General features: G+C 47.8%; 2 protein-coding genes across 3 annotated transcripts in view; one reads left to right on the forward strand and one right to left on the reverse strand.

Moving 5' to 3' along the window:
• Nucleotides 1-8,994, forward strand: part of UBAP2 (ubiquitin associated protein 2) — a 124,643-nt gene extending 115,649 nt beyond the window's left edge. For both annotated transcript variants that reach the window (XM_083884524.1, XM_083884525.1), the window contains exons 22-28: nucleotides 1,373-1,451; nucleotides 2,511-2,725; nucleotides 4,657-4,756; nucleotides 4,837-4,944; nucleotides 6,206-6,273; nucleotides 7,224-7,415; nucleotides 8,768-8,994. In XM_083884524.1, coding sequence (XP_083740650.1) covers nucleotides 1,373-1,451; nucleotides 2,511-2,725; nucleotides 4,657-4,756; nucleotides 4,837-4,944; nucleotides 6,206-6,273; nucleotides 7,224-7,415; nucleotides 8,768-8,863 — 858 coding nt within the window. In that variant the 3' untranslated portion in view covers nucleotides 8,864-8,994. The remainder of the gene's footprint in view (nucleotides 1-1,372; nucleotides 1,452-2,510; nucleotides 2,726-4,656; nucleotides 4,757-4,836; nucleotides 4,945-6,205; nucleotides 6,274-7,223; nucleotides 7,416-8,767) is intronic.
• A 3,078-nt stretch (nucleotides 8,995-12,072) lies between these two features.
• LOC310923296 (ubiquitin-conjugating enzyme E2 R2) overlaps nucleotides 12,073-21,543 on the reverse strand; it is a 54,745-nt gene continuing 45,274 nt past the window's right edge. Inside the window, exons 4-5 of the mRNA XM_083884526.1 lie at nucleotides 16,830-16,964; nucleotides 12,073-15,534 (exon numbers count right to left, since the gene is read on the reverse strand). Coding sequence (XP_083740652.1) covers nucleotides 15,315-15,534; nucleotides 16,830-16,964 — 355 coding nt within the window. The 3' untranslated portion in view covers nucleotides 12,073-15,314. The remainder of the gene's footprint in view (nucleotides 15,535-16,829; nucleotides 16,965-21,543) is intronic.

The following is a 21,543-nucleotide window of genomic DNA, read 5'->3' on the forward strand; positions in this document are numbered from 1 at the left end:
GGGGAATTACCAGGGAAGGAAAGGTTGAAAGTAATGGTGATGACTTGTAATGGCACCATTACAAGTTACAGAAAACACCTACAATACTAAAACTTTGCCACATTATTCCATGTTCAGTAATGGAGGATTGGGTGTAGGAGACAGGGAGGTGATGCGCAGAAGTGGAGCAAGGTGGAGGGTACTCTTGACTCTGAGAAAACATTTGATGTGCTATGGCATTTGCAGAGAGAGATGTGATAAAGTAGGAGAGTTTTCCAGTGTTTGAAAATGTGTGGAAATTGATATATTACTACTTAAAGCATTATCTTTTTCTGGATTGGAGGCAATGTGAAGTAGAACATGAAAATTAGGAGGAAAAAAACCAGATTACCAGACCCACAGGTGGAGTTCTCCTAGAGAGAGAAGGGCAAACTTCTTGCCTTTTTTTCTCAAACTGAGGTCAAAATACTGCTTCTGTTTTGCTAGCATGTCCTATTATTTCAGAGTGCAAGCTTTCTAGTATTTCTTACCTTCTTGTTGAAGACCTAGAAGAATGATCTGAGGCAATAGTTTCCACCTTTTTTATGCACCATATCAGCAAAAAGTTTGTGAGCACTCACCTTCAGTATATTTTTATTTCTGAATTATATACATATACCCCTGTAATAATATAAGTGTTATGAAACATATACAAAAATAAAAACAAAAAAAAAAGGAGAGAAAGGTTAAAGAAACACTGTTCTAAAATTCTCTTAAGTTGTATTTATCAAAGGTAGCAAATCCATTTTCTTCCTGCACCCCAATGGGTTGTGATACGCACCCAACTTTGGGGACTATGACCTGAGGTCTCCTGTAAAGTAGTTTAAATAAATTTTCCAGTCAACCAACAGTAATTATTTTTCTCTCTCTTTTAATGTTTTTCCTGGTTTTGTGGCTGACATTTCTGCTTTTAGAAAACAGGGCATGGTACAAGGTCAAAACCCTTAGACTTACATCCATGTTATGATTACACACCTGGCCTGACTCAGGCCTTTGACCCACAATGCTCAGTTCTCTTTCAGACACTTTCACTGGAAGATTACAGTTCAGAGCTGGGAGCTGTGTGGGAAATCACTTAGTTATTGCCATTAACTTACCATTAAGAGATGAAATATTGGTATATAAAATGACAAGTGTCTATAAAGTAGTTTATTTTTAGCTTGAGAATCCAGGTAAATTTTCAGCTCTGCTACACGATGTAATGTCAGCTTCCACCCAAACCTCCTTTAGTTCTTGCTTTTAGAATTTTATTCTCTGTCTAGTATGTGGTTCATAAGATCTGTCCAGCTGTGTTACAGTTTCAACTATTAATAATAACTATTAATAACTATAAATGATGTTATCTCTTTCTAAGGATTACTATGGAATTACATTCCCTGCTCCTGCAACCTTAACAGGCAGAGATGGGAGCCTTGCTAACAACCCATACTCAGGTGAGTGCTAGTTAAAGATGAGGATGGCAAGTGAGATATGCTTGTTTCTCAGTGCAGTTCATCCTGCTGTTGCTCAGAGAGGAGTTGCTTTTCCCTTCTGTGATCAAAGAAGCCCTTCCTTGTTCCTGTTCTTGCTCTTTTGCTATCATTGTGCAAAATTTATGTTAATGCCATCCAGGAATTCAGCCAGTGATTTTCATCCGCTGCCATTTGATTAAATCTTAAAACTGTAGTCATAGGCATTGTAGTTCCTATAATGATGGTATTAAGCACTGTCATACTTCCTGGTAACTAGTAAAAAGGAATATTGGTTGGGAGTGAGCTAGAAGGGATTGTTGTATGTCACTTCCTTGGTAAATTTGTGAACATGCTGCTCTGTAGGCCGCCAGAAAAGTTACAAGTGTTTGTGAATTTTCTGCTTCATGATCACTTCTCTTGGGAGGCTGTTTTTGGGTTAATAACTGAATTTCCCTTCCTACTTCTTCAATAAGGTGGCCCACGATGCAAGCCTTGCTTTCCTGGCCTTCAGCTACTGTCTTCAGAACTTTGGTGGTGTGAGGAACTGGACATCTTAACTAGTCATGCTTGACAAATAAACAGACATTGGCAAAAATATGCCCATCACTGCCTGTAAATCCTAACCCGCTTTCAGCCCATGAAGCTTAGCTAAACAGGTTAACCTCCAGGAGAGTCACACTTTAACCCAGCAACCATTGGCTCTCTGGCTATTTATCATGCTTCTGCTTTTAGCATGTTTTATTGCAATGATCTGATAGTAATGAGTCTGCTCAGACTGTGTGAGACGGGTGAGTATTGGCATCTCTCTTTATCAATGGAGTAGCCATGGCATGGAGTTCTGTGTCATGAACAGGCAATATCTCTGTGGCAGTCAGGAACAGAGACTGGGTGAGGGCTTCCCATGAACAACTGCAGGCTTTCAGGTGTAGGATGTGTCCTGTTCTGTAGTTGTCTGCTTGTATTCAGAGGATTTAGATACAATGAATTCTTCACCTTTGCAGTATCTTTGATAGCTTTTCTGATCCATTCTTTCTTTCGCAGGTGATGTAACAAAATTTGGCCGCGGAGATTCTGCCTCTCCTGCTCCTGCGACCACACTGGCCCAGCCGCAGCAGAACCAGACACAGACTCACCACACGACTCAGCAGCCCTTCCTCAACCCGACCCTGCCCCCAGGGTACAGCTACACTGGGCTCCCTTACTACGCTGGAATGCCCGGTGTTCCCAGTGCATTCCAATATGGGCCAACCATGTTTGTAAGTGTGACAGCCTAAACTGTAACCCTCTCCCTGTGTGCCTCTGCAGTTTTGCTTTTTCCAGCCCAAACACTCCACATCTTGGAAGTATAGGAAGGTTCGAGTTGGAAGGTATCATCAGAGACCACCTTCTTCCAATCTCCCTGCCATGGGCAGGGACATCTTCCACTAGACCAGGTTGCTCAGAGCCCCCTCCAGCCTGGCCTTGAACACTTCCAGGGATGGGCCATCCACATCTTCTCTGGGCAACTTGTGCCAGTGTCCCACCACCCTTATGGTGATGACTATTTTCCTTATAGCTAATCTAAATCTACCATCTTTCAGTTTAAAAGAGCTGCCTTTCGTCCTGTCACTACAGGACCTGGTAAAATATTTTTCCCGTCTTTCCTATAAGCCTTCTTTAAGTGTAGAAAAGTCATAATAAAGTCTCCCTAGAGCTTTCTTTCCTCCAGGATGAACACCCCAAACTCTCAGCCTGTCCTCATAGGAGAGAGGAGCTCATCCCATGATCATCTTTATAACCTCCTCTGGATCTGCTCGAACAGGTCCACAGCTTCTTCATACTGAGGACCCCAGAGCTGGAGTCAGTATTCAGTTAGATTCTCATTAGAATGGAATAGTCACCTTCCCCAGTCTGCAGGAGATCTGCAAAAACATGCAGTGTGAGAAAATAGCTGCAATCTCACCCAGAAGAAAACAGAAAACTGGAAAGGCCAGAACTCATGGACCCCTGTGCAAATTTCTGCAAATATCTGACAGCTGCATTTTGTGGGCTTGCTGTTCCTAAAAGTCCTTACTAGTCTCTGGAGAGTCAAGGGGAGACCCAAAGCTGAGTCAGTGAGCTGGGAGAGCCTGGATGGAAGAGACCCTGTTAAGTCAGAGAGCAAGGCTGGAAGTCTCAGGAGGAAGAAAGTTACTTGGGAAGAGGTCTGCTCCAGGCAGAAGGGTAGATGAGGCTGTTTAGGGCCCTGTAGGATAGTATTTTATGAACAGCTTCAGGTAGGAATTGGTGTTTACTTTGATTTTGTGGTTGTTCTTCTCAGGTTTGTGGGGAAAGAGTTGCTCTTTACATTCAGCATATGAAATAAATAGGAAGCCTGTTCTGAGGGAGGGCTGCATTGCAGTCACAGGTAAAGCTCTAGGAGAAATCCTGGGACACAAATCCACTATAGTAAGTTATGGCTGTAAGCAGTCCCATGCCATCCCAGTCCTCTCAACGCCAGACTGAATTCTCAACATGAGGTGGAAGGTGCCTTCTCCACTAGATGGCAGAGGGAGCCTGTGGTCTAGCTGATGGCGCCTTTTGTTCCCATCCTTTGTCCAGGTATTGTAGGAGCATCAGTGGACGGCAGGGAGAGCAAACTCTGCAGACCTGAGACATTCCAGGAACACGTGTTTTTGTTGCAAGGGTCATGGGTAAAAAGGGCCTTGCCTTCAGCCACGAGCCTCGGCTGAAGGGATGGCCCAGAGAGCGAGGGAGAGAGAGAGCAAGAGGGTAAGAGGGGTACCAGGGTAAGAGAGGTGGCAGGGGTAAGAGAGCGAGGTCCTTGTTACAATACATTCTATCTCCTTTTGTGTTGAATATTCTAATTTACAATGACCAACCAGCATAAGATACAAAATCTACAGACTTTGCAAACAGCCTGTGAGAACTTCTTTATCACCATATGACTCTGTATTCTAAACTCTAAAGGCTACTCTCTTACCTACCTTTTCCCAAGATACCTTGGTTGGGCTTCACCCTTGGGTCTCTTTTTGTCCCTTTGTTTGTTACCACTCAACCCATCTTCCAGTTAATCACCATCTTCCTGCCTGCCATGCCTACATCTCAAAGCTGGCTTTCATTTCTATTTCGCTCACAGGTTTTATATTTTCATTCTTGCCAGGCAATCATATTTGTAAGCTTTTCCTGTCTCATTTTTCCCAACAAGGTACCTCCAGCATCTGCTAAACAGCATGGAGTCAACCTGAACACGGCATCAACTCCCTTCCAGCAGGCGAGTGGCTACAGCCAGCATGGCTACAGTGCAGGTAAACCCTCAGCCCCTGCTGCCCCGCGAGCGCGCGCGGCGCCGCTCGCATACCCTAATGCCCTGTCTTGTGCACGGCAGGCTACGATGACTTAACACAGGGAACGGCAACTGGAGATTACAGCAAAGGAGGCTACAGTGGGTCATCTCAAGCACAAAACAAATCTGCTGGCACTGGACCTGGGAAAGGTAACACTTTGAGGCTGGAGGTTCCTCTGAGTGGGATTTAGTAGGGCAAAATCTCAGTGCTGTGCAGTCAACACAGCAGCCAGCTCTAAACAGGGTCATGATCCAAGCTGTTTTTCCATCTCCCATACAAAATGGTTTTGTAATGGCCTAGTTTTTCCTTCTAAACCTCATGGGTGAACTTTGCATAAACATTTGTGCGGCTGATGCGCAGCTTGGTCCAGTTACATGTGGGAGAAATGGTAAGCTGTTTCCTAAGCCAAAGTTTTCTTTTCTGAAGAATATAGTGATCCTTCAACAGTGCTGCAGTTTTGAAACTTTAAGAGTTCAATGCTGTTGCTGAAATGATCCTCTGCTAAATCATAGCTAGATTTTAAGTTTCTTGGTAGGCACTTGAGACACACACATGTTAGAGAGGAGCAGGGCACTTCACACATCTCTGGGCTGTCTGACTGCTTCCTGTACACACTCCTAACATCCTGGAAATGTTTCCTTTGTGACTGTAAAAGCTGAAGAATTTATCCAGCTCATACAAAAGCTTTATTCAGCACATGCTGGTTAGATCTGAGAAGCGTATACTGGGCTACTTAGCACTAACGGTTCATCCTCATGCTGAAGCAAATACCAAGCATCTGCTGTGCATTTGAAAAACTGGGTGATCACACTCTTTTAGGTGGAGAAGCAATCCAGGAAAGAGCAGTGTCCAAGGAGGGTTGGACACTGATTCACCAAACAAGGCAAACATTGGCTTTATTCTGATCCAAGTGAAATTATCAGAGTCACCCTTCACAGAACTGTGAATAAGTGTCTCTGAGCCAATGATGCTGATTCTGTCAGGTCGGAGGAGCACTGCAGACTTTACTCCTCTGTAGGATGTGGAAGGACAGATGCTGAGTCTTGTCACTCAGGGCACTTCTGGAAAGCTCTTGAATGCTGCAATAGAGCCAAATGCACCTCTGATGCTAAGAGAAAGCTGGCTTTTTGTGGGCTTCAGTGAGTGGTCAGTGCAGCCAACTGCTGCCTGATGAAGTGCCTTGGAATCAGAGTGTTAATGGCTGGGTGTGGACCTAGGTGGTTTATCCCAGTGGACTTTTGCAGTGGGAACAAGAAGCTGAGCCCTTTTTCTGTTCCCATGTCGGGTGCTGTGGAGAACCAGCAGGGCAGTGCATCCCCTGAGGGAGCTGGAGGTGCTGGGAGCAGAGCTTGGGATTGTGCTGGCTGGTGGGGTGACATTCTCACCGTTGGTGGCATTTCTGTTTTTCAGGTGTTTCTGTGACCTCAAGTAACACGGGTGTGCCTGATATCAGTGGCTCAGTCTATAACAAGACTCAGGTGAGGAGTGTTGGACCCTCCTCCCTCAGGCTGGTCAGTCTCAGGGTCAGCAGGCCACAGCATCTCTAATGCTGGCTCTGTTTACTGCTGGAGTGAAGTCTCATCCTTTACCCCACTGTTTCTGTGGTGTTAGCTCCTGACAACAGCTGCTGGCAGAGGCTCAGTGCTCCCTGTGCTGCACACTGCCCACGCTACACCATGCCAGCAGTGTCCTGCATGCAATTGAAGTTATGTGTGTTAGCATTTTTAGTCCAAATAGCCCCCAAAGCAGGTGTGTTGAGAGGCTGTTTGCTTATCATCAGAGGGACAGGCAGTAGTGCCCACCTCTAGCACCCAGGGGTCCCTGTCCCAAGCTCTCCTGTGGCCATTGCTCAGTGTGCAGCTTCCCAGCAAAAGCAGAAAGTGCTTTGACCAGCTGTGCTGTGCATTGAGCTTATGTCCAGCTCCTGTTTGCTCCTCTCTGCACCCTCAGCAGGGAAAATCGGTGCCTGGCTGCGATCCATGCTTACAGGTAGGAAGCCAGCTGTCAGCTCCATGCTTAGGGGTCTGGCTTTGGCCAGCAGGAGGAAAATATTACTGCAACTTCCTGTGGTTTTTTTTGAGCTGCCCTGGATAGGTTGAGTAATTCTAGGCTGAGCCCACTCAGTGGGGGAAGAACTGATTAGGCAGCTGCTGTGATCCAGTGTCCCTTTGAATGGAAAGAGGTCAGGGAGAAAAAGCCCACAATGCCTGTGAAAATAAAACGTTGAAGAGCCATTAGTGCAGAAATACAGGGGAGAACAGGAGCTGAAACTCCTCCTCTGGTGTGCTTGCAGGTATTCAATGTGACTTGGCTCCCTCATGGGGTAGGTGAAAGGTTCAGATGATGTGTGTTTGGGCCACTCTTGTTCTAGCCTGGCTGGAGCTACTCACACCAGTCTCTGACACTGTGCCCATTGCCCCCTGTGCAGACATTTGACAAGCAGGGATTCCATGCTGGCACTCCGCCTCCCTTCAGCCTGCCTTCTGCTCTCGGATCGACTGGGCCCCTAAACCCTGGTGCTGCACCAGGTTATGCTCCAGCCCCATTTCTCCATATCCTCCCTGCACATCAGCAGCCTCATTCCCAGATCCTGCATCACCACCTTCAGCAAGATGGGCAGGTGAGTCAGCTCCTTCTGCCTCTACAGCATCCGCAAGGGTCTTGGCAGCAGTGGCTGTTGACCAGCTTGGGGAGGGAACCTCATGAAGTTCAGCAAGGCGAAGTGCCACAGCCTGTCCCTGGAGAAAAAAACAGCCCTGTGCACTAATATGTGTCAGGGACCATCTGCTGGAAAGCAGCTTAGCAGAAAAGGCCCTGAGGGGGGCCTTCGTTGACCATGAGCCACCAATGTGCCTTTGCAGCAGAAAGGAACAGTGGGATCCTGAGCTGCACTAGGCTGATCCCTGCCCTCTGCTCAGCCCTGGTGAAGCCAGGGCTGCAGCATCATGTCCAATGCTTGGCTCCCCACTGTGGAAGGGACAGGGATGTGTTGGAGAGTGTCCAATGAAGGACTGATGAAGAGGCTGGATCATATGTCCTGTGAGGAAAGGCTGGGGGAGCTGGGACAATTCAGCCTGGAAAGCACTGAGAGGGTATCCTAATGTACAGAAAGGAAAGATGTAAAGACAGGTTCTCTCCAGTGACAAGACAATGGGCACAAACTGGAACACAAGAAGTTCTATCTGAATATCAGAGAAAATGTTTTGGCTGGGATGGTGATGAAGCACTGCCCAGGACGCTGGTGGATCTCCATCCTTGAAATTGTCTGGGAATGGTGCTGGGCAGCTGGCTCTTAGGTGATCCTGCTTGAGCAAAGGGGTTGGACAAGATACCTCGAGAGATACCTGCCAGCCTCAGTCAGGCTGTGATTGTGTAAAGAACCCACATCCTGCTGTGGGCTGGGGAGAGATGGTTTGTGGGGTGTGAAGCCGAGGCGTGTGCTGCTGTCGCCTGTCATGGGCGTATGATGTGAGCAGTTGTGCTGTGATTCTGGGGACAAAATGAAGTATCCCCTGCAGGTTGCATGTCAGCTCCAATTTGGTTTCACCTGCGCATGCGTTTGCTTTCTTAACACTAAATATTTCCTGAAGAAAACAGTGTTTAGCCTTAGCGTCCAGCAGTGATAGGACATGATTTTGCACTCCAAATGTGTGACATCCATGTCTGGTGCACCACCTCAGCTCACCTTGGGAAAGCTCCTTTGCTGTGCCTGGCCCTGCTCCTCATTTCCCTTGTTTTTGAGCTTGGGAGATAGTGAGATGGGACGTACTGAGTGTGTCCATGGTTGCTTGGCCTGGACTGCGGGATGTAGAGATGGTGCAGGGCAGAAACAGATCTGTTCAGGGCGGAGCATTGCTGCACTGCTGGGTGTCAGGGCTGTCCCTGGCCATGAGCTGGGTGTGAGCTTGTCTTCCTGGGAATACTGGTGCCGTGGCAGCTGATGCTCCTGTCTCCTTTGTTTCCCTTTTCTAGGGTGGATCTGGCCAACGCAACCAAGCCAGCACCATGCAGCAAAAGTCTCAGGCTACCAAAACCGCCTATGGCACTTCTCCATACTGGACAAACTAAATCCGAAACCGGGGAGGGGGGAGAGAATGAAAGGAGAAGAGGAAGGAAAAAAAAAAAAGAAAACAAAAGAAAAGAGGAAAAAGAAAATAAAAGCCGAAGCCCATTCTTGGAATTATTAGGGAAAGTAACTGCTCAGCCAAACGTCTGTGCCAGGAGAACTGCAGCCAGCCATCCTCTGTGTGACTCGCCTGCTTCCTCTTTGAGTTGCTGTTTTATGTAATATATTTATGTATGTATTTGTAAATGTAATAGAGCCTAAATGTGGTTTTCTGCATCTTGCAGCCTGTTTTATTTTCTTTGTAGGAAAACTAATTATTCATTTTCCATCTGCACCATCCTTCTTTGTTTTGTATTTTAAGCTTTATGGGTTTTTTAACTCTGTCAGACAAACACAAACTGCACCTTCTTTTTTTGAGCTGGAGCCCATTTATTTAATGCAGTTCTAAATTCAGACAAATAAGAAGACCTGCCCTTCCAAAAACGTAAATCAAGATGTGTCCTGTTGGTTTGATTCGACACCCCAGCCCTCAATATAGCTGTTACTTTAGAGGGGGAAAATTAAAGAAAGAAAGAAAAAAAAAGTTTTGTGGGCCTTCCCCTTTCTTTCATTTCCTCCCTCCTTGCCTCCCACCCTTGTGCTGTGGAAGACAAGCTCTTGTGGGCAGTTTCATCACTGGCCTTGAGCTGCAGTCTCAACTTACAATTTTTCAATTTTTTAATAATAATAATAAAAAAAAAGACAGGGTTTTATTTTTTGTTTGTTCGAGGGTTTTTGTTGGTGGTGTTTTTCTCTAGCAAGAGACTTTGGATGGCTCAGTGTGTCCTGGAACCTCCTTTGCATCATTAGAGGCAAAAACTATGTAGCAGTTTCTTAAATAAAAGTATAAGCTGTGTCTTGTACCTCTTTTTGCCCTGAGCCACCTTCCCAGGAAAGCCAGAGCTACTGGATGGAACCTTCATCTGTCCCTCCCCACTTTTTTTAAAACAAAGACCTTAGAGGCAGCTCCTGGTTCTTCTTGTCCTGCACCAGTGCAGTGAACATTCTAGGAGTTTCATTTCTTTATAGCCCTTCCTCCACCTAATAAAGATCTGAGCATACCACTGGTGTTTGTCTGCGCTTTCAAAGGCTCCAGGAGCAGTTTTAGTTTTACTGCCTGTCCCTTTCCACCTGCTCCTGCAGCAGCAGCCAAGCTGTGAGTATAAGAGCAGCAGGTGCGTCTGACAACAGTGAGTTCACCTGTGTGCTGAGAGCTCTCAGGCACCCACAGCAGGGATGGGATCCAGGGCTGCACCTTCACTCCTGCCATGAACGGCCTGTTCTGCCTTTGGTGTTTCCTGTTGTGGTGCTCCCAGCTGTGAGCAGCTGGGATTGGTAAGGATGGAGCACAGCTGCAGCTCTGCCCTCTCTTGCTTTGCCCATGGGGGGTCCATGGGCTCCACTGGGAGGAAGGGCAGGAGTGTGAGGGCTCCTGAGGGAAGTCTCCTGGCCTAGACTTATCCTTCTAATCGTCCTGTTCCTGTGCAGCAGAGGAGGTGGGTAAATGTGAAGCACTCAACAGGCAAGGGCCTTTTTTTCTTTTTGTATCCACAAGAAAAACAAAGTCTCTTTGTATCCTGAGAACCATTTTTCTCTGTTACCAGCTTTTGGACCCTGTGAGACCCTGTTGTCACTCAGGCCTCCCCCAGCCTGTGAGCAGCACAAGAACTACACTGGCATTCCTCTGCCCTGGCTCAGGTTTTGACACCGGTTGAACTCCAGCAGCTGCTCCAAGCCAGTGTCAGCTGCTGCCGTGCTGCCGCCAGCTTTGGGGCCTGAATATCAAGAAGGACAAAAATGTTTCTGCAGGCTGGAGCCCATCAGCTTGTATAAGACTGCACTAGCAGCTGAGCCCTCACAGCAGCAGCACCTCATTTACCCACTTCAGAACACAGACTTGCCCAAAGCTGCCTTCACTTTCTTATTTATAGACAGCCAGTGCTGCCCCACAGGTGTAGCTCAGGTGGAGCTGGGGAAAATCAACAGAGGAGAGATGGTCCCAGTCCCCAGTAGCCCCTGAGCCTCAGGTCCCACACCTTCCCAGCTGCTCTGGGGTCCTGCCCCCAGAACATTGCCTTCAGCCACAGGCAGGCTCCTCTCTGTGAGACTCAAAAAAATGTTTCTTCTCCCTTCCCTTACATTGTCGCTTTGGCAGGACTTGCTTGCAGCAATTTCCTCTAAGCCCTATTCCACTGGTGGTAGTGGCAAGGTTGCCCAGCTGTACTTGGCCACCAAGGAAAGAAGGGGGAAACTCCCCTTTGGAGCACCCCAGGCTTACTGAGTGCAAGGTGGGCTGGAGCCCTTGCCCTCCCTTTGGTCCCACACTGCTGCTGGAGGAAGCAGCTACCAGCAGTTCAGGGCAGCCTAGTGCTGTAGGGTCAGGCGGGAGATACAAGCAGGGCAGATCCCAGACAGCACCATCCCTCCTGGTTCTGTTCCATAGTATGAGACTGCCTTGGGAAGGCAGCTCTGAAATGCCATCACCCTTCCTCCAGCTCAGCTGTGCAGGAGAAGCACTTGGGCCCCAGCCACATTTGACTCAGCAGTTGCTGTGCTCCCATCAATACCAAGTGCAGCCAGTGCAACTCCCTAACAGTTTCCTGGTTATTTTAGTTCAACTGCAGCAGCTGGGGTATTGCCAACACGCTGCTCCCCTCCTGAGCCTGCAGGGAACAGCATGGGACAGGCAGGGCTGGCACCTGGGAAGGCTGGCAGCCGTGACCTCGATTTCTCTGCCAAAGCTGCTCCCTGACCCAGTGGTCAAACTCCTCCTCCACCCTGTCCAACCCTTTCAGGAGCATCGTGCTCCTGCCCTGCCAGGGCACCGGGCACCAGCAGCTCTGGCCTGAGTCCTATGTCCCTGCTCCAGTCACATCAATCCACCTTCTTGCTAGTCTCCCCCTTCCCGACCTAGGAAGACTAAACATAACAGCAAAGGTCTGGTCTTTTGCCAAAGTCCTTCTCTGTGTTCTTTAGTCTTAGGTGCAGGCAGCTGTCAAACAGCAGCTTTATTTTGCAATAAACTTTTAGATACATGTGTGTATAAATATGTCTATTGATACTGGAGCAGCAATGAACTCAGGAACAGCTGTTATTCAAAGCTTTGAGTAACCCATGTGATGCAACCAGCTCAACCATGGAAGTAACAGCACAGAGATATTTTCATTTCACATTTTTATTAGTAGACAGATGTGCAGAAAAGACAAAATATAACTACTAGAGGGAGAAGACAACACAAAAATGCATCAGTTAATTCTTTCTGGTAAATTATACTGAAGAAAAAAAGGAAAAATTCTGGGAGTTCAGCTAAGAAAACTACTAAGAAATCTAGTGTACCCTGCTGGTTTCAGAATGGTTGAAAACTGCATTTGAAGGGACATGTAGCTGCAAATGTAAACGCTAATATTGACTGAAACAGGAAAAAAGGGGTTAAGAAAAACCCAGAATACACAGAGAAGGTAAACATTTTTCTGCAATCTCTTAAATAGTTTCAAAAAAATCCCCTCATACTTCAGTTGTATCTCAAAAAAAGGAAACCAGCAAGTCAACAAGCAATGACACTGCACAGGACAGTGGGGAAGAGAAATTAGTCTGGTTAATGTCGGAGCTCTCAAAAGAGGTTGTTTTCTTGTCATTAAAAAAGGGCAACAGAAGAGTCATAATAATGCATCTTACAACACCAAGCTTGGAAATACAAGTCACTGGAGAGTATACAGTGAAGACGGTCAAAAGTACAAGGGAAATCCTGAAAGATGCAGTATCCTCATTTCCAACCAAGTCATCAGCAAAGCCAGCGTTGCCACACTCTGCTCCTTCATCCCCCACAGCGGCCTGAAAGTGGGAGGTTGGTGCCCCTGCCCTGGTGTCACCCCCAATCCAATCCTGCAGCCAGGAGAATCAGGGGTCCATTTGCCAACCCTGGTGCTGCCCTCACAGGGCTGGCGTGAAGCTGGAGGTGCCCCACCCTGTCACTAGGCAGAGCGGGAGCCCCACTGCAGGCTCCAAAAAGCACCTGGCGCTGAGTCAGTCCTTGCTGGAGGAAGGCTGACACCTCAGGAGAGTGCAGCTGCCTTCCCAGGTAACATGCAAGCAGGAGGGCAGGCGCCCGAGGGAGCGCCAGGCACAAGAAATCGCCGCTCGGGCAGCCTTCGCTACCTGCGGGCAGAGAGATGTACCGCCGGGGTAGGGACTGTGTCTGCAAAACCCAACCAAGCAACATTTTGGAAACCTGCCTCGCTCAATTCATGCGGAGCCCCGAGGGCCTCCCTCTCCTCTCCTCTCCGTCCGGGCAGTGCACTCGGAGCTTTTGCTCAGCCTCGCCCCGGGACGCAGCCACGGAGCGGATCCAGAACAAAGCCTGTTCCCATCGAAGCACCCCCCAGGGACCCGCAGCTGGCGACGTACCATGGAAAACCCTGAGATACATGGAGAGGAGGCGCAGGCTCTGGTCAGGGTGATGCCTCTGTACCTGTGGAGACAGAGGGTCTCGCCCAAGCAGGGCTGGCACCTCCGATCTCCTCCCGGGGCTGCCAGGCCCGGCTGCTGATCCAGGGATCATGCGAAGGGGGAACTCGGGGCACTGCACCACAGCCAAACACGAGCACGCTACAAAGGGGGAGGGCCGAGGGCCTGAGGAAGAGGGTTCTGAGACAGGAACATGCAGGATGCCCCTGCCCACGACGGAGCGCCCAAAGCTCTGCCAAGGGCTTCCAGAAACATGCGGGAGGCTGAGCTGGGGCAGCAGCTGAAGCACACTGAAGAGTCTGTCAACACCTGCTGCTGGCCTGCTCTGCACACACCCCTGTGCCGCATGGAGCTGGGCAGGGGAGAGCCCAGCACTGACCACCACTGCCTGGTGGCACTGAGACAGCCTGGACACACAGCTCCAAACTCTGCCGGCCCAGCAGATTCTTCTCTAAATTCCTCTGGGAAGTGCATGCAAAGTACTTCTCTTAAAAAAAAAAAAAAAAAAAAAAAAAAAAAAAATCTATTTTGCTACCCCTTACCACTCTGCTGAAAAACCACAGTAAAGAACTTGTTTCTATAAAAATGCATGTGCTAGAGGAGAACAAAGAGAATTCCACTCTTTTAGGAGCTTTTCTATGTGTAGTTGAAATCCCAATCCATAACTTCAGCTTCCATGTTTACAGAGATAATTAGAATGGAAGTCAATGCCTATGAAAGGTGGGCAGAATTCCAGACATCCTCAGGGAGCTAGGATCTCACACTGTAGCACTTGGACTGCCTTTTTTGAAATCATAAGCATTTTTATTTCCTATATTGTTAATTACCTTTTCTATGTAGACAAGCCCACCTCTAAGCAAGTGCATGTCTAGTGTTTTTTAAGCTCAGCAGTGCAGAGCCACACCTGCCCACAGGTGACCTACACAAGCGACAGAAGGCAGCTCCAGATGCACAGGGGTGGGGCTGCAGGGAGCCAGCACGGGGCAGGAGGCTGCTGGTCTGTCCCACTGCCAAAAATAAGTCTAATAAGAATAGTGGCCCTCTGGGGAACAGGATGCACCTCTGCTCTCCTCCCTCCAAAGAGGGGCAGCTGGCAGCAGATCGCAGCAGAAAAACTAAACTGAACTTTTTCAACCCTTCCTACTCTGAAAAAAAAAAAAAAATAGCAACCCAGGGCTCAGTTGTACAGATGTGAAGTGTTAAGTGTTTATTTCAGGGTTCATATCACAAGCCTTCTCCAGAGACAAAGCTGATTGTGCCCTCTGGGGCTCCAGGGGTCAGCGATTTCCTAACTTAGCAGGCTGAAAAGGAATACTGTACCTTTCAGTGACATCCCATCAAGCTCAACACACAGCAGCTTTACACTCTGCCCCACACCCTATAAAGGAAAAGCCACCACCACAAGGCTAAACGAATGTACATACGCTATTACTGTAAATGGAGCAGCTAAACCTTGGCAATTTTTTTCGTGGGGATTTTTTGTTTCTTCCCGGTAAACGCAGCACTTTGAGCTCCCAAAAACCTGGTTTCCAATCGGTTTGTTCCAGCTTTAAATACATTAAACATCTCAATGCAAGACTGTATTTAATTTAAGAATCTAAACACGAGCAAACCTGTTTTGCTGTGAGCATTTTGTAGAGAAGTGAAAAGGGGAGTTTCTTTTTTAAAAAGAAATTGTAATACAGTGATGAAAGGGTTAAGAATGCAAGAATTCAGACATTCTGTGGAGGGTCTCTAAGAGGTCCATAAAAAAGGAGCAAACAGATCCATACAACAGGAGACAGCAGGAGACAAAGTTTTGTGTTGGGTTTTTTTTTGTTGGTTTTTTTTTTTCTTTTTTGACACCCCCTCCCGCCCCCCCCCCACTTTTTTGCTGGACTGCTGCTAGGTTACCGCTGCTCCCTTCTGGCCTGAGTCGGCAGGGCAGTACAGGGGCATAGAGGGAGCAGGTCACGACTCCTCGTTGCCAGAATCATCATCATCGTAACAGTCGGCATCCTCCTCCTCCTCATCTTCATCGTCAATGTCGTCATCGTACAAGTCGTCGTAAAGCAAATCTGAACTGTTGTCATTGGAAGGCACTTTAGTTTTGATGCAGTACTCTGCCAGTGTAGTGGGGACCTTCACACCATCCTTCTCTGCCTCAGCTTTGGTAGCCAAAACCTGTTTCCTGTGGGGAGTAGGACACAGCAGGAATGTGAGCAGGGGGCTGTGTGCCAGTGGCTCAACTCCCCCGCCCTCCCCTCCAGGCCCTGCCCAGCCCTCCTGGCAGCTCAGAGACAGGGGATCTGAGGTTTGCAGGAAGCACCACAAACAGCACTGGAAATCAGATTTGGTTCCTGCAGCCCAAGACTTGGGAGCACGCCAAGGGTGTTTGCAGCACACAGGCTCTCAGCAACACATGGAATCAGTTATTCTACAGGCTCTGCACTAGAGAGACATACCAGAGGCCAAAGCAAATTCCATTCGCTACCGTAGGAATGGTCAGGAATTTCCTAGGATGATTTATTGACTCTACCACCAACAACTCTCCCAAAGCATGCTCAAAACTGCAATTCCCACAAGCCTTTGGCAGCTCTCAGCTCCCACTGGAGGGTCAGAGCAGCTGGGGCACATGGCAGCACCCCAGGACACAGCCTGGGGCTCAAAGAAGCCAAGTGTTTCCCATCACCCTGGGCCAGGCAGCAGGGAGGAGCAGATGGCAGCCTGAACCCTCACCCACCTACTGCCCGTCAGTCTCCCCTTCCCTGTGTGGAGTGCACCCAGCTCCGCTGGAGCCGAGGGAGCTGGAGAATTCTCTGCACAGACAGAGCCCTGCTGGCCCCATCCAGGGCTACATCCTGCCTGCCCAGCTGGCAGAGACAATGCAGATACAGCCTCATGCCAGCAGACCTGCTCCAGGCTGAGCTGTTCCCCCACAGCAGCCCTGGCCCACGCTCACATCATCCCCTTGCAGCTGCTGATGAACCATGGAGTTCTCCAAGTGCAGCACTGAGCAGTGCTTCCAGCTAATCCAACCCAGATCTGGAAGCCCTTGACAAATCCTGCTGATGCTCCTTTGGAGGGACAAGATTATGATTCATGTATACATTAAGCACAGAAAGTAGTAGGATACAGTCAGTTTGCATCACATCCCAAGCAATGCAGGGCTTAAAGACAAGCAGGGACTTTGGGATTTACTAGTAGGCAATAGGTTTTGCAGAGCATCATGACAGATTAGTCTGAAAAAACCCCCCAATTTAAAGACAAATCAGCCCAGTCCTCCTGTCCCAGAAGATTGCACTGCTTCTGCATACTGAAAATTCTGGAGGGACCTGAAGCATGGACTTTGAATAAGACATTGAAATTAATTTCCAAATTAAATTCTGCTGTGAGAAGCTAGTTTCAGCAAATTCTGGAAGCAGTTTGTTTGACAGGATTCAAAGCACAAGGCTGGTAGCTCCTATCACAAGTGGCAAAGCTTACCTTATGATTTCGGCGTACTCCTTGTCTTTTCCTTTACTGTCCCTCCATTTCCTGAACATGACTGATGCATCCACATTGGCTGGGGAGAATGTGTTGGGCTCATTAAGCAAAGAAATTACACTCAGTAAGATAGTCCTGAAAGAGGTAACCACAACAGTAGAGTCAGAGCTAACACATTCATGGATTCTGGATGTCCACAACTTCTTTAGACTTTTTAAACTTGTTTGAAGTCAAGTCTTAAGCTGAGGACAGTTTTTTTTTTCAGCAAAAGCAGGTATTTATGAACCTTAGACCCTGGACATGGGTATAGGGAAGGTGATACAACACAAACCTCATGTGACTACAGACCATCGTGTCTGTGCATGTGCTTGGGACAGAGCAGCAGGCAAAGCTACAATCAGACCAGAATTCAGCTTGTCTGCACTATCCACAGATGGTGTGGGGCTGGAAATCTGCTCTGTGAGCTGTTCCTGGTGGCTTGCAGCCTCCAGCAGGAAGCCAGGCTTTTTGCCTGCTCTGCAAAGGAAGAAGGACCACTATGACCCAAGGCCAGCAGAAAAGGCTGCACTACTTTTCCCCTGCCCTGCCAAGGTGGTGGGAGGCTGCGGTGGGGGAGGACTCTCCTCAGCTCATGTCCCACTCAGACTGCAGCATCAGCTCTCGAGCACAGCAAGGGCAGGACAGTGTAGATGCTTTTCAATGCCCAGGCAAGGTGCCAGGGCCCAGTGGGATTCAGCTGATGGTATTCAGCAAAGCCAGCATGAGCCAGTCATGTAATCCCTGGCAGGCAGGCAGACAGACCGACAGTAAGTATTCTGGGATTTCCAGCCGGGTGCCCTGCTTTGCTGGCATTTACCAGCTGCAAACACCATCCTCTTGCCCAGAGCTTTCTCCTGCCATTCCTAGAACCCTTTGCACTTCAGAGACACAGCCTCTGCTGTTCACACCGTGCCCCAACCAGCACAAACACCCACATCCAGCCACCGGCTGTAGCTGCCACCATGACACCATCACCCCTCCCAGTGGTCCTGTCAGCAGCAACTTCCCTGTTGTGGAAAGGACAAACAAGGGACAGGGAATAGTTCTTGAAACACAGCATTACCTAACAGTCACTTTGCAGACCTTGATTAAAGGAGACTGGGAGCTGCAGTCATGTTCGCACTGATTCAGGGACATATTCAGAGCACATCTAACCAGATCATACATCTGGGTACAATTCCAGGAAATGCTTGGTCATTTGGATACTGAGTATCTTGAAAGGTTTTGAAAATAAACACTTGTATCTGAACATACTGTTCAGCACAGCTATCAAGAGAGTCTTATATAATTCATTTTCTAAATTACATAATTCTGTACAAAGAGAGAACAGGAACTCTGGAAGAAACTGTCTCATTGGACTGGAATGATGGACATAAGAGATCATTTTCTACTTCATCTCAAGAATTCATTTAAGAGCTTCTGTATCTCTGCAAACAGGCCAGCACGTCAGCTCCAGCACCATGCAGCAGCTTTCATGTAGAGCAAATGAAGTCTAGGGAAGGCTGAGGACAGGAATTCATGTCTGGATTTAGCATCTGCTCTACCACACTTCCATCAATAGTGAGGAGAAGCCAATTTTCACTGCAGTGTTCAGACACCAAGTCACTGCAAAGCTACTTAAATACATCAAGACAACCGTATTAGAAATGAAGCTCTCTGAGCTCTTCATTGCCATCCAGCACATTAGATCATCTCCATCACTGCTGCTATCTTTAAGAGCTGGATGGTGTCCTCCAGCTCAAACCTGGTTGCCGTGAACATGGTACAGTAACAGAAAGGCATCTCAGCATGGTTGATCTGACAGAACTAAAACCACTAAAAGAGTTCAGGCATGTAGGACTGAAAACCTTAGCACCAAACACAAACTGCATGGGGTGGATATAGGCTGAGTCTCTGGGATATTGTCAGGGATTGATGTGCCCTTCAGACAATGCCACGCTGTAGCATGGAAGAGCAGCCAGCAGAGGCTCAAGGAAACAGACCTGATAAGGACTCTTTTTTTCTCATGTATCAATGCAAGAAGGCTCAGAGACAGACCAATTTCCTCCCAAAGAGACATGATGTAGATTGCCTGGTGCTCCCAACCAGCATATCCTATAATATTTCTTGTTGAAAAGGGATTTTTTTTTTTTAAATTCCAATTGCTATCCGCATTGTAGCCTCTAAGAGCAATCTCCAGAGGCAGGTATAGATTGGTCCAAGTACATTTTTGCCCTCTGGTATAAAGTTAAAAGTTTTAGCCTAGGCTGTACTGATACTCATGTTACAGCATCAGGCTGTTTGTGGAATCTGCCCAAATCTTAGGCAGCAAAAAAAGCCAAAAAAATGTGAATCCTCAAGAAACAAAGCAATAGGCAGATAGTACGTCACCTATCCGCAGGAGAGTCAGGTGTACCAGTACCTTGAATAATGTGCTGAGTCCTGGCCTGTGGAGTTCAAAGGCAGGGGAGACGTGGAGAAGGACAACTAAAGTGATCAGAGAGCCTCAACCCTGAACCTTGCCACCGCTCACTCAGTTCCATGGGACACAGGATGTGGTATTCTCTGCCGAACAGATCAGAGCTGCATTCATTCACATCTTGCTGGTTTTGCTCTGTTTACTTATGTCTGCATCACCCAGCTCCCAGTGATGGGAAGGTCCATACTGATTGTGTTTAAAGAAAAAAGTGGGTCTGCTTGACACCCTTAGAGGTGGAAGCACAGGTGAACTCTCACAATTGAAGAATAAATTCTCCCCTTCAGACACTTCAACCCTGCTCATCTGTGGGCAAACAGTCAACAGTTGGCAGGATTTACAGAATTCAGCAGCTGAAGAGCAGCTCCCTCCCACATCTTCAGCCCCTCTGCCTCCTGTCTGCCACTCTGGAGCTTTCCCAAGTTAGAATGGATCCACCAGGATGCAATTCTGCTGGCATCCCACCTAACTGGTGATGGTGGTAGCAGGCTAGAAGTGAAGAACCAGTTTTATTTTCATTTGTTGGTACAGTCATTTGCTGACAAATGTTTTCACCTGTCACCCTTAAGCCCAAGATGTCTTAAGAGCATTAGCACCAAAATTGTGACTGGAGTGAGGGAGAGCAGAAATTAGAGAACAAGCACCATGAGAAGTTCCATGTCAGTCTCTAAGGTTGAATATAATTAAGTACTCAAAATGTATGTGTGATATATGTAATTAATGCCCAAAGCTGTTTCTTAACTGTGAGTTAAGGCTTGTCACCTAGTTTATTCTTTATTTGACAGTGTCTTGTAATGAGAATGAAATTCAGCTGCTGTTTCAAAAACATGGACAGGTTAGGCCTCTGGTACTTAGTGACCCTTTATATTTTTGGCAGGAAGAAAACCACCAGCTACTTCCAATACCATTCAGGAGGACAGGAGGCAGACAAACTATGGAAGGCAAACAAAAGGCAGAACTCTGCAAAGTTGCCCCTAGTGGTCAAAGTACTCAAAAAGATCCTATATTGGGTTCGAAAGGCCAAGCTTTGGTAGCCGGGGGGCTACAAGGGTGGCTTCTGTGAGAAGCTTCTGGCAGCTTCCTCTACGTCTGGCAGAGCCCGGCAGCTCCAAGGACAAGATGTACCATTGGTCAAGGCTGGGCCAATCGGAAAAGTCATAATGTCTCTGTGGTAACATATTTAATAAGAAAAAAATTTCAACTGTATCCAGAGAAGAGTGGAGTGAGAATATGTGAGAGAAACAACCTTGCAGATGCTCTTGTCAGTGCAGAAGGAGGGGCAGGAGCAAGTCCAGTTATTGGGGCAGAGATTCCCCTAGAGCCTGTGGTCAAGACAATGGTGAGGCAGCTGTGCCCCTGCAGCACACGAAGGGCACAGGATCTCTATCTACCTGAAGTCCCTGGGGGATACAAGCTGGAGCAGGGGGATGCCTGAGAGGAGCCTGTGATCCTGTGGGAGACTCATAGAGAGAGAGTTCACACTGGAGAAGTCTGTCCTTGAAGGACTGCATCCTGTGGAAGCGTGACCCACACTGCAGCAGTTTGGGGAAGACTACTGCCCATGGGGTGGGCTCATCTTGGCAGAGTTCATGCAGAACTGGCTCATTGTGGGAGAGACCCCATGGTGCAGCAGGGGAACACTCCTCACCCTTAGCAGCAGGAGAAACAATATGTGATGAACTGACTAACCCCCATACACTCCTGGGGTAGGAGGTAAAGCTGGGAAGGAGGGAGAGGTGGGGAGGGGGAAGGTGTTTTCAAAGTCTTATTTTACTTCTCATTATCCTGCTCTGATTTTGTTGGTAATAAACTTAATATCTGTAATTGTAGCCTGTTTTGTCCATGGTGGTGTTTGGTGAGTGATCTCTCCTGGTCCTTATATGCTGCAGAAGAACATCAGAACAATGAACAGGTAGGTAAGGCTGCAAAGATTGGAACAGCTCAGGTAGACTAAGGCTGGCAGCAAAAGGGTGAGCTATTTCTAGCCCCAAGCCACTTCAGGACATCCAGGCAGGGGCTCATGATTGAGGGGTGGGTCTGACCATAGAGGCCATCACAGAAGTTATCCACGAATGTGAAATGTGCTGCAATCAAGCAAGACACACCAGTGAAATATCCCTGGAATAGAGGGTGGTGGCTTGGTTTCCAGTGTGCTGAGGCCTGGCAAATAGAATATATTGGGCCCTTGACACAAACATGCCAAGGTAAGAGTAACATACT

This window comes from Zosterops lateralis, assembly GCF_965231275.1.
Source record: "Zosterops lateralis genome assembly, chromosome: Z".
NCBI classification, from domain to species: domain Eukaryota; kingdom Metazoa; phylum Chordata; class Aves; order Passeriformes; family Zosteropidae; genus Zosterops; species Zosterops lateralis.